The sequence below is a fragment of the Lolium rigidum genome, chromosome 3, assembly GCF_022539505.1.
Source record: "Lolium rigidum isolate FL_2022 chromosome 3, APGP_CSIRO_Lrig_0.1, whole genome shotgun sequence".
Taxonomy (NCBI): domain Eukaryota; kingdom Viridiplantae; phylum Streptophyta; class Magnoliopsida; order Poales; family Poaceae; genus Lolium; species Lolium rigidum.
This window is the reverse complement of record NC_061510.1, coordinates 106,981,425-106,994,222: the sequence shown is the minus strand read 5'-3', so window position 1 is coordinate 106,994,222 and position 12,798 is coordinate 106,981,425. Positions and strand designations below refer to the sequence as shown.

General features: G+C 44.2%; 1 protein-coding gene across 1 annotated transcript; it reads left to right on the top strand.

Annotated features, from left to right (window-relative positions):
• The first annotated feature begins 4,408 nt into the window (after positions 1-4,408).
• On the top strand, positions 4,409-11,847 carry LOC124702120 (heat shock 70 kDa protein 18-like). Its single transcript, XM_047234220.1, has 5 exons — positions 4,409-4,631; positions 6,510-7,540; positions 9,151-9,358; positions 10,073-11,634; positions 11,791-11,847. Exons 1-5 carry the CDS (start codon positions 4,409-4,411, stop codon positions 11,845-11,847), a joined length of 3,081 nt encoding a protein of 1,026 aa, XP_047090176.1.
• The last annotated feature ends 951 nt before the right edge of the window (positions 11,848-12,798 follow it).

Below are 12,798 nucleotides of genomic sequence, written 5' to 3'. Positions count from 1 at the left end.
CCGGAGCCAGGATTCTGCTGGAAAAAGCACCGTCAGAATGCAATATTTCGGAAGATCAACAGTTGACGGAAATTATATGAAAAGTCCTATTTTTCCAGATGACGAAGGGAGCCAGAAGGGGGAGAAGAGGGGACCCGAGGTGGGCCCACCCCATAGGCCGGCGCGGCCCAAGGCCTGGCCGCGCCGCCCTGTGAGGAGGGGGGCCCACAGCCCCTCTCGCCTCCTTTTCTTCGCGTACTCCTTCGTCCCGAAAACCTAAGCTCCAGGGGTACGTCGCGAAGAGCCACAGCCGCCTCTGCGGGGCGGAGAACACCAGAGAGAAAGAGCTCCCCGGCAGGCTGAGATCTGCCGGGAAATTCCCTCCCGGAGGGGGAAATCGACGCCATCGTCACCGTCATCGAGCTGGACATCATCTCCATCACCATCACCATCATCTTCATCATCATCACCGCCGTCTCCACCGCTGCACCTCGTCACCGCTGTAACAATTTGGGGTTTGATCTTGTTTGTTTGATAGGGGAAACTCTCCCGGTGTTGATTTCTACTTGTTATTGATGCTATTGAGTGAAACCGTTGAACCAAGGTTTATGTTCAGATTGTTATTCATCATCATATCACCTCTGATCATGTTCCATATGATGTCTCGTGAGTAGTTCGTTTAGTTCTTGAGGACATGGGTGAAGTCTAAATGTTAGTAGTGAAGTATGGTTGAGTAATATTCAATGTTATGATATTTAAGTTGTGGTGTTATTCTTCTAGTGGTGTCGTGTGAACGTCGACTACACGATACTTCACCTTTATGGGCCTAGGAGAATGCATCTTTTACTCGTTTTCCAATTGCGGGGTTGCCGGAGTGACAGAAACCCGAGCCCCGTTGGTATATCGATGCGGGAGGGATCGCGAGGATCTCGAGTTTAAGGCTGCATGGTTAGATTTATCTTAATTACTTTCTTGTAGTTGCGGATGCTTGCAAGGGGTATAATCACAAGTATGTATTAGTCCTAGGAAGGGCGGTACATTAGCATAGGTTCACCCACACAACACTTATCAAAATAATGAAGATTAATTAGCCGTATGTAGCGAAAGCACTAGACTAAAATCCCGTTTGTCCTCGAGAACGTTTGGTCATTATAAGTAAACAAACCGGCTTGTCCTTTGTGCTAAAAAGGATTGGGCCACTCGGTGCAATTGTTACTCTCGCACTTTACTTACTCGTACTTTATTCATCTGTTACATCAAAACCCCCTGAATACTTGTCTGTGAGCATTTACAGTGAATCCTTCATCGAAACTGCTTGTCAACACCTTCTGCTCCTCGTTGGGATCGACATTCTTACTTATCGAAGATACTGCGATACACCCCCTATACTTGTGGGTCATCACCCACGTTTTCAAATTCGAAAATTTCAGAATAGAGAAATATGCAATCTGATGTCAACTTTAAAATTTAATAGGGACAAATCTACTTGGCCAAATTTTACAAATTTTATATATTTGGAAAGCTTAGAGTTTTCTCTACACATTGCCACTGGATTCAAACCATTATCTGTTGTAGAATTAAAGTAGCAAAATAAACAATACATGGACTTTTCTGATTTAGAATAATTATTAAAAATCAACCACAAATGCCTTTAAGTTAATTCCAACTCCTATAAATCACATTACACTTATACTAATTGTTTCTGCAAAAATATGCCATGCTTACTTTGAATGATCATGGCCTAGTTTAATTAAAGGACTATATGGCTATTTCTAGTCAAAGATATTGTCCAAAACTATTAATAAATCATATGGGAGTGTTTCTCTCATTTAAATCTTGTCACAAACAATTCAAAATGAGGTAGAGACTCTGGTCATTTAGGTCTGATATGATTTGTTTGATGATATTAAATCATTACCATGTTAGGATTAAATGGTATGAGGTGCTTCACCTCATTTAAATCTTTTTCTTAAAATGATGAGTATGAAGAGGTTGACTTTGGTCAACCTAGGTAATATATTATTCATGAAGGAAATTAAATTGTAATAAGATAATGAGAGGAAATTATTTCTCTAAGAAATTAAAAGTAACACCTTAATTAGTATGAGAGGAAATTATTTTTCTTAAATAAGAAAACAAGTCCACCAACTTAATAAGTAGTATGTGATGCTAGCTTAAGTTGTGTGAATCATGTGTGTTCTTAGTTTAGTACATAAGTTTGGTATGATGATTGTATACCCCGTATTCGTATTTTAGACGCTAGTACCAAGGAGTATCCAGAGGAGGAGGAGGTCTACTTCCAAGGAGAAGAAGACCACTTTGACAAATTCCCCAACCAAGGCAAGATAATACTCTTGCAAAGTGCAAAGCTCACCATGAGCAAGGCATCCCCCATTTATTTTATGTTCTTGATCCTATTTCCAAGTTTTACTTTACAAGCTTTATTACTTTTGTTGTATCAAAGTATCTTTTTGTTTTATGATTCACTTGGTTAGTATTGGATTAGTACAAGCGTATCAAGGTTAGCCTAGAAGCAAAGCAAATTAATTAGCACCCCTCATACTTAGATGCTAGTGCTAAACCCTAAAAGTGACTACTCTAGATGGGAACTTGTGAAATGAAAGAACTTTGAAAACCTTGGAATGATGAGTCATTCTATTGAAATATTTTGAAGGTGAATATGACTTGTGAATGACTTGGTGAAGTTTACCAAAACTGATGGTTAGTTTCGGATGCGATACCAATCCAATTTTACAAGTACCCCCACAATACCTGAATCTGGGTAAGGCTTAGCTGGAAACTTATGTATTTTAGTATGGGTTCCCTCTGAACAAGCGTCATAGGGGTTATGCCGAGGCTGCCTCCATCGAAAGTGAATTGACGTGAAATGAGGTGAATGTCCTACCCAAGCCTCGTGCGGTTCCCGGGTTGGCGGTTTGCTTTCACTGGGAGGCCAAGCTCATGGGGAGAGGTGCCTATACTAGGGTATGTAAATGAAAGGTTAGGATTGGTAGTTCGCGTACTGCGTACGATAAATCAGGGCCAGTTACCCCTGACGAACTATTGCAATTGTTGTGGCACAAGTGTACAACCTCTGCAGAGTTTAACCTATTCGAATAGCCGCGTCCGCGGTCATGGACAGTTGGGAAGACCATACTGTTCCGTCATCAGAACCTTTTTCTAAAAATATGAATGGTGACTTGTGAAGTGAACTTGAAAGGTGACTTTGAATTTGAATCACAACAGAGTTGTGGGAATGACACTAATGTTCCCACTTGAGTTAGTTAGCATTTGAATAAGTCTTTTCTCAAATACTTGTGAACTAAAATTGGCTTTATGCAAAATAAACTAGAGCTTAGCACCCCTTACTAGAATTGTTAGCACTTACATTAGTATTAGTTTGCGAGTACTTTAAAGTACTCACGGCTGTGTCCCTGGCTATTCAAATGGCCAGACTATGAAGAGGAGCAGAACCATCAAGATGACGACCAGCATGACGCCTACGACAACTAGGGAATCTTCTGACGTCAGACGTTGGCCTGTGGACTAGAGAGTCCCTTCTATTTACGCTTCCGCTATGAAACTATGAACTTTGTGTCCGTTGATCAATAGATCAACTATTTGTGTAATATGGATCATGTGATCTGAATTTGTAAGACGACTATGGTATGTAATGAATGATGACTTATGATATTCAACTGCTATGTCTCGCAACAACAATATTCCTGGGATTGCGATGTATGGCATAACAGGCATCTGGACTTAAAAATCCGGGTGTTGACAATTGTGTTTTTAACTTTTGTTCCAGGGTGTTCTATGCAAATGTGGAGGCCTTATCTTCAAAATTTAGATTCTTTAGGGCGAGTGTTGTTTTGGGTCTTTTTTTTGCGAAACACAGTACAGACGTAGAAGCTCACATATACGCACATACACTCACGGACTCACTCCTATAAACGCACACACACCCTACCCCTATGGGCACATCCGAGAGAATGCGTCCAAGAAACTTTATCCAACGGGTTCTGAGATTAACGAAGTCAGGAACGAGTTTTGTTTTGGGTCTTCTTGTAACTTTGTACCTGCCACATGTTCTTGAATGAATGTGTTGCCGGGTCCTCTAGACCCTTTTTCGTCAAGAAAAAAAGCAAGTACTCCCAACGATAATGCTGTTCACCTCCGCGGTATCGTGCTAGTGTATTATTTCAGGGAAAAAATCTACCGCGTTCTCAGAAATAAAATTTCGCTCCACCTCAATTATTGGCGCTTCGGCTTTCGCAATTCGCCAAAAATAAAAGAAGCTCTTCGGCTTCGTTAAAAAGGTCTTCGCTTCGCTTCGCAGTTCCCACTTCCCACCCATCGCCGCCTTTGTTTTCCCTCCCCCGAAGTTCAAAAACAAACTTCCCCTTCCGGCCGCCTCTGCCTCATAGAGATGAGTGGCGCGAAGGGCGACGGGCCGGCGATCGGCATTGACCTCGGGACGACCTACTCCTGCGCCGCCGTCTGGCGGCCGTCGCACAACCGCGTCGAGGTCATCCCCAATGACCAGGGCAATCTCACCACCCCGTCCTGCGTCGCCTTCACCGACACCTTGCGGCTCATCGGCGACGCGGCCATGAACCAGGCCGCCACCAACCCCTTCAACACCGTCTTCGGTAAAAACTAGATCTAATCTCGATCTGTTTTTTCAGCATCGGTGCTGTTCGTTGCTGGTTAGGGTTTGCTAGGTTGGTGTGATTGTGTTCAGATTCCCCGCCATTGATCGATTTCCTACTTGTTTTGCTGGTTGTTTCTGCTAATGAGCCTTTTCCGTGCGGTTAATTGGTTGCTTACCCTAATCACACCCCTGGCAAGTAGTACTACTACTACGCTGCAAAACCATCCAACTTCGTTTCACTTGATTCTTGCACGCGAACTTGCTTCGCGCATTGGAAGAGCACAACGGGCATAGATTTGTTCTTTGACCTGCAATGTACATATATAAAAGGAACTAGACTTTGTTAGTTTGTTTATGGTCAGGGGACGCCTAGAAACACTTTATCTCTGCTATTTTTCAGTATGTAACTAACATTAGCTTGCGTTACCAAAACAAAATAAGTGCACAGTACACATGCGAAATGTTCTAAAACAATATTTTATGTTCCTTGAAAGTATCCCATTAGACCGTTTCCGATTATGTTATATAGTTGTATGTAGTATGATTTTTCAGTTATGTTACATCTTGATTTCTTCAATCATGTAGAATTTGTCAGATCTGTTTCTATGTCACAATCTTCAGTTCTAAACAAAATATGTACATGCTAGACCCGTTAAGTATCGTAGAAACACGGATACACTTTTGAAAACTTGCAATCAAAAAATTTATATTCCTTCAGAATCTCTGATTAGACGGTTTCCCACCATCCTATATAGTTGCATGTATGATATTTCAATTGTGTTTTATTATAAACTATAGTTCATTCTTGTAAATAAGTGAAACCCATATGTTTATCTGCTCTATTGTAACAAATAGGACTTGTCTTTTCCTTGATGGTCATCATAAACTTACTTTGGATGATGGGTATTGTTTTATCTATATGTATATCAGATCTAAAGAATACATGGTACTACGTTGAGGCCCAAGTGATGCATACATCCGATAAAGATGATTGGTTCCTATATATACATGTTCCTGAACTTAACTTCATACTAATTGACTTTTTACCTTAGAAATGAAGTGTTAGCTTAGAGATGGATGCCACTTTGTCGTTGTTTTAGTTCTCATTGATTCTATATATATGATGCCCTGTTTCAAGTATTAGACATCTCATTTTGTATCTCGTCAACAATTCAATATGATTCCTATACATGCAGCATACGTGCATTTGCGTAGCTTGGCCAAGATGCCTTCTCAGCATGTATGGATGCAAATGATATACCATCTCAGACCTAAGTGGAGATTGCATGATCCAGATTTTGTCTTTTTCCGTGATTAATTTGAGAATTTTCTGGTTAGTAAATTATATATCAGATGCATAGTGGATAATATCAATCTTATAAACTGAATTTATGCAGGTATGCTCGCATGTTTTTAACACGCAAACATTAAGTGGCTCATAAATACAGAAAATGACTAGTTGCCAAAAAAGGGATGTACATATATTAGGAAAGCTCACAGATTTTTGACAATCAAACACTGTTGGCCTATTAGTTATACTATATCACTGAATTTTGTTTGAAAATGAGTCATGCTGAAAAGTTGATGCAAACTTCACAACTACAGGTTCATTGTACAACAGATTTAGGATACCATGTGATGACATACATGTGAGCCTCGCTTTTTTGTAGTAAATGTATTGCAAACTGTAGTTTTGTGCTGCAGAATTGGTTTAAACCAGTAGTGCTTTGAAATGGCTTTCAAATATATATTCTTCTGATGCAGTTGGTCCCTAAACATACGATTCTGTGAAATTAGTCTTCAGATCTATTATTTTGTGATATGCCTCTTGTTTGTGAAATATGCTGTTGAAACTAACTAGTTCAATTTTCTTCAGATGCCAAGAGACTAATTGGCCGGCGATTCAGCGATGCATGTGTGCAAGGAGATATAAAACTATTCCCATTCAAAGTCATTTCAGGGCCTGGTGACCGGCCAATGATTGTTGTGCATTACAAGGGTGAGGTGAAGCAGTTCTCACCTGAGGAGATCTCCTCTATGATACTCATCAAGATGTGGGAGAGTGCCGAGGCCTATCTTGGAACGGCAGTGAAAAATGCTGTCATCACTGTTCCAGTCTACTTCAACGACTCCCAACGCCAGGCCACCATTGATGCTGGCGCCATTGCTGGTCTCAACGTCATGCGCATCATCAACGAGCCATCCGCAGCAGCCATCGCCTATGGTCTTGACAAGGCATCCCGCAGCGGTGAAGGGAAGACGGTGCTCATCTTTGATCTCGGCGGTGGTACCTTAGATGTCTCCATTATCAGTATTCACAAGGGCACCTTCACAGTCAAGGCCACATCTGGTGACACCCACCTCGGTGGGCAGGATCTCAACAGTCGGATGGTGGAATATTTTGTGCAGGATTTCCTTAAGAGGCACAAGAATGAATGCATGAGTGACATCAGAAACAACCCTAGGGCGCTTATGCGGTTGAGGATGGCATGCGAGAGGGCTAAGAGGTTCTTGACTACCATGCCGCAGGCAAAATTTGAGATTGACTCACTTCACGACACCATTGACTTCTATGGGACCATCACCCGACCCCGTTTCGAGGAGCTCAACCTGGACCTCTTCCGCAAGTGCACTGGACATGTTGAGAAGTGCCTCGCTGATGCCAAGATGGACAAGTCTCAGATCCACGATGTTGTACTTGTGGGTGGCTCCAGCCGCATCCCCAAGGTGCAGCAGCTGCTCAAGGAATTCTTCAACGGGAAGGAGCTTTGCAAGAGCATCAACCCTGACGAGGCTGTAGCCTATGGCGCTGCTGTCCAGGCTGCGGTCCTCAATGGCGAATGCGACCAGAAGGTGCAGGACTTGCTCCTGCTGGATGTCACGCCGCTCTCCCTCGGGATAGAAACTGTAGGTGGTTTTATGAGCGTGGTGATCCCCAGGACCACCACCATCCCGTCCAAGAAGGAGCGGGGATACACAACGGAATATGACAACCAGACATCTGTGTGCGTCAAGGTATATGAGGGTGAAGCAACGATGACCAAGGACAACAATCTCCTTGGCAAGTTCACGCTCCACGGCATTCCCCCAGCGCCAAGACTCGTTCCTAAGATCAATGTGACATTTGAGATTGAAGCCAACTGCATCCTGAAGGTGTCAGCGCAGGACGCTGCCACTGGAAACAAGAACAGTATCAGCATCACTACGGACAAGGGTGGGCTGAGCAAGGAGGAGATCGAGCGCATGGTGCAGGATGCTAAGAAGTACAAGACCAAGGACAGAAAGGAAATTATCAAAATAAAGAAGGAATACGAGGAGCGTGGTGTGCTGTGGCTGAGCAAGGAGGAGTTTGAGCGCTCGGTGCAGAAGAAACGCACGCCGGAGTCCGAGGACAACCAGCAAGCCAAGAAGGTAAAGAAGGAAAGCGGAGGCCCATGAGGTGTGCAATGTGCCTCTGAAAGCCTATGGTGACTGCGCTGCTTTTGCTGCAATGGATGTATAGTGATACCAGTACTTTTCTGCAACTTATGGAATGGGCATATAACGCATGCCATTCTTTCTAGTAGTAGCTTAATGTGTTTAATGTGACCTGGGAACCCTGTTTTATTAAGTGAACCTATATCGTTTGAATGTCTACCATCTGCTTGAGTATGCACTTGTGCTACTGTTATTCTGCGGCATCTGACCAGTTCAGCTTGTTTTTGTGATTCCTGTTTCAGTTTACCGCTGACTGAGCCTGTGAAGGCTTTTCTCAATTTTCTGGGTTGGATCCGTCCAATTTTGCTTCTGGTTACATGATGAGTTACAGCTTGTTACAGGATAAATTCTCTCCAAAAATTTCATTTGTTTTTCTTGGGATGCAACCAAACAATTTTGTGACTGATTCCTGCGTTTTTGATTCTTTTATAATTCCATATGGCTCGTTCTTTTACTCTATTCACGTGTTTCTCAAATCTAGTCCTATGTGTTAGAAATAGGATTAGCTTAGGTCTTAAGCTAACTAGGTAGTTACTTTTTGTCCAACAGCCACGTCCCTCCGAAGGGACACAACCTTGTAAACCGTTTTTGTTGGCGCCTGTTCGCTGGGTATATATACCCCTCAATCATCAATGAAATTAACAGTTCATCTCTCAATACTTTTACTTTAAACACTATGAATCAAAGAGACCAAAATGTGGATGTAAATATGTAGGGGGTGGCTTGAACTGCATAACCTATTCACACGGGACAGACAGATAACGATCAATCCTAATAAGTCAAATCATATCCTACCATAACAAGTCGCACTTTATTGATCAACATAAACCATTACAAATAGTCGACCTAGATTTAATTTCCCCCCTAGATCGAATTCAAGTCCAACAGCGATCGATCCTTCGCTTCGTGGCATCGTGCTCGTGTTACTATCGCCGAAGCTCGCTCTGCTCATTACAAGTCCTCCGGCTTCCTAAATTTGGGCGCATAGTTCGTCTTCCTTTTCCGGCCGCCTCTGCCGCTCGGAGATGGCGGGCACCAAGGGCGCCGGGCCGGCGATCGGCATCGACCTCGGGACGACCTACTCGTGCGTGGCCGTGTGGCGGCCGTCGCACAACCGCGTCGAGGTCATCCCCAACGACCAGGGCAACCTCACCACGCCGTCCTGCGTTGCCTTCACCGACACCTGCCGTCTCGTCGGCGACGCGGCCATGAACCAGGCCGCCATGAACCCCATCAACACCGTCTTTGGTGAGAACCACGAACTGACACCTCCGATCCTAGCGCAATCAAGGTGCTCGGTCATATGTCTAGACTGCGAACAGCGCAGCGGAGGTCATCCAGAGCTCACTTTCCTGCAATTGCATGCTAAAAGATTTTTTTACTAGGAGGAATCCTACTGTGTACATATGGTCTCGATCAAGTAATTACATGATTTTCTCAGGAGTCAGGTCTACGGGTTTGTGCCACGTTGGTGTGTGCTTGTCTTACATCTGTAGATCACAGTAGCTAGCGTGTTTCCTACAAAAGCATCGATGCATTGTTTCCATGCTGAATATATCCAGACAATTGCTGCTTTTTTATAACTAAACATTGAGTGTGTTACTAGTGTTGCTATAGCATTCAGAATCTGATCGAACATGCGTCCTTTAATGAAAAATTCCACAAAACTGTAAGTTCGGTGTGCAGGCTATCACAAAACTGCATAAGAAAACTATTTCACAGAGGTATAGGTTTAGGGATCAACCATGTAAAAAAACAACATTCTGTGTGTCATGTAGGTTTTGATTGATGGAAATGTATTGGAAACACGTAGCTTTCTGTTAGTTCTCATGTCTTTAATTTGGGATGCAACTAGTACCTAAAACTATAGTCCTGCAAAATTAAGCTTGAATCTCTAATTTGTGATATACCTCCATTTTTGCAATATTTACTCTTGAAACTAACTGCTCCTATTTTATTCAGATGCAAAGCGACTGATGGGTCGGCGATTCAGTGACTCGACCGTACAAGGTGATATGAAGCTATGGCCTTTCAAAGTCATTCCAGGTCCTGGTGACCGGCCAATGATTGTAGTGCAGTACAAGGGGGCGGAGAAGCAGTTTGTCGCTGAGGAGATCTCCTCCATGTTGCTCATGAAGATGCAAGAGGCTGCCGAGGCATACCTAGGCACGCCAGTAAAGGATGCGGTTATCACTGTCCCAGTCTACTTCAACGACTCCCAGCGCGAAGCCACCCTCGATGCTGGCGTAATTGCTGGCCTCAACGTCATACGCATCATCAACGAGCCCTCCGCTGCGGCCATTGCCTATGGTCTTGACAGGATGTCCAACAGCGGTGAAGCGAAGACGGTGCTCATATTTGATCTTGGAGGCGGTACTTTGGATGTCTCGATTATCAATATTGACAAGGGAAACTTTGTGGTCAAAGCCACGGCTGGGGACACCCATCTTGGCGGGGAGGATCTCAACAGTCAGATGGTGGAGCACTTCGTGCAGGATTTTCTTAGGAGACACAAGAGTAACATCAGAGGCAATCCGAAGGCCCTCATGCGGCTGAGGACGGCTTGCGAGAGGGCGAAGAGGATGCTAACTTCCACGGCGCAGGCCAAAATTGAGATCGACTCGCTCCACGACGGCATTGACTTCTACGGGTCCATCACCCGCGCCCGGTTTGAGGAAATGAATATGGACCTCTTCCGCAAGTGCATCGAACACGTCGAGAAGTGCCTCAGTGATGCCAAGATGGAGAAGTTCCAAATCCACGATGTTGTGCTTGTGGGTGGCTCCACCAGGATCCCCAAGGTTCAGCAGCTGCTTCATGATTTTTTCAATGGGAAGAAGTTATGCAAGAGCATCAACCCTGACGAGGCTGTGGCCTATGGCGCTGCTGTACAGGCCGCTACCCTGAGCGGCGAAGGCGACCAGAAGGTGCAGGACTTGCTCCTTCTTGACGTGACGCCGCGCTCGCTCGGAGTCGAGATAGTGCCAGGCCTCATGAGCGTGCTGATACCCAAGAACACCACCATCCCTGTCGCGAGGGAGGGGCCTTACACAACAACGTTCGACTACCAGACCAGCGTTTATTTCCCGGTGTACGAGGGTGAAGGGGAGTGGACCAAGGACAACAACCTCCTGGGCCAGGTCACGATCTGGGGCGTGCCCCCACAGCTGGCAGGCATGGCACAACTCAGAATCACGTATGAAGTGGAAGCGAACGGCATCATGAAGGTGACGGTGATGGACCTGACGACTGGAAACAAGAGCAGCGTCACCATCAACAAGGGTGGGCTGGACAAGAAGGAGATCAAGAGCATGGCACAGTATGCCAAGAAGTGCAAGACCGAGGACAGGAAGGAAATTAATAAGATAAAGAAAGAAAACGAGCAAGAGATCAAGCGCATGGCAAAAATGAATCGCATTTTGCCGGCTGCTGAGAAGTACACGCCCGAGGACAAGAAACAAGTTAAGAAAATAAAGAAGGAAAACGAGGAAGGCTGGCTGAGCAAGGAGGAGATGGAGCGCACCGTGAAGAAGAAGCGCATGTTGCCAGACGCTGCGAAGAACAAGTCCGAGGACAAGAAGCAAGCAAAGAAAATAAAGGAGGAAAACGAGGAGGGTGGTGTGGAATTGCTGAGCAAGGAGGAGTTCGAGCGCATGGTGCAGAAGAAACGCATGTCACAGTCCAAAGACAACGAGCAAACTAATAAGAAGATAAAAAAGGAAAGTGGAGGCCCATGAGGTGTACAATGTGCTTCTGCAAGCCTATGATCGCGCTGCTTTTGCAACTTCTAGAATAGGCATACCATCGCCTTCTGGCTTAACATGCTTCGTGTGATTTCGGAACCATGAACTGGATGATAGTACTAGAATAGTTCCACTGCTCAGTATGCACAGATGCATTTGTTGGAAATAGTTGCATTAAAATTCTAGTTACGTTGTCTGAGCGTAATATCCAGGAACAAGCTGTCATATAACCAAATCAAATACTAGCAATATGAGGGTATTAACATCTCAAAAGAAAAATAAAGGAGGAAATTAACGGCATCCACATTTGAATTGTTGTCAAAAGCGCAATTCACAGCCAAATCAAGAAAACACCACCGTGCACATTGTGGCTGTGTATAGTAGCTAACTGCTGATCCGGAGACTGGACTGGCGATCCCAGACAGCAGATTCAGGCTGGACCAGTTCAACGGCCTGACAAATTAGGCTGGTCATAGTGGTAAGTATCATGTAGTAGTATCATGTATATGATACTTGTGTATGATACTATCTCTATAGTGGTTACTATCATAAAGTAGTATCATAGTCATGCTATATTTATTGCTTTTTAGAATCTCAATGCAAATTTGTGCACAAGATTTGTTTGGCATTAACTTTTCTCGTGACATGGGCTATGATACAATATCTACCTATGTTACTCTAATCTCCTCTCTCCTCCTTAATTAGCTGCCACATCAGCATTTTTGTGGGACCAATGTGCATGATACTAGCACTATGGCTAGCCTTAGGGGAGTTTCTCCCTCGTCAACATTCCCAAGAGTACACAGAAGCCGAGAGAATGAAGCACGATATCCAGCTGCTACATTTAGCTCGGTATATGTGACTGTTAGAGCAATTCCAATAATATAGCCAACTATTGGCTATAACAAGATGCTACTCCCTCCGTCCACAAATAAGTGGACACGC

What these genes read in the sequence shown, in the direction of transcription:
- LOC124702120 (XM_047234220.1), top strand. Translation starts at nt 4,409, where the DNA reads ATGAGTGGCGCGAAGGGCGACGGGCCGGCGATCGGCATTGACCTCGGG. An exon ending in CCCCTTCAACACCGTCTTCG is followed by an intron (nt 4,632 to 6,509) that starts GTAAAAACTAGA and finishes AATTTTCTTCAG; the next exon opens with ATGCCAAGAGACTAATTGGC. An exon ending in TCTCCCTCGGGATAGAAACT is followed by an intron (nt 7,541 to 9,150) that starts GTAGGTGGTTTT and finishes GCGGGCACCAAG; the next exon opens with GGCGCCGGGCCGGCGATCGG.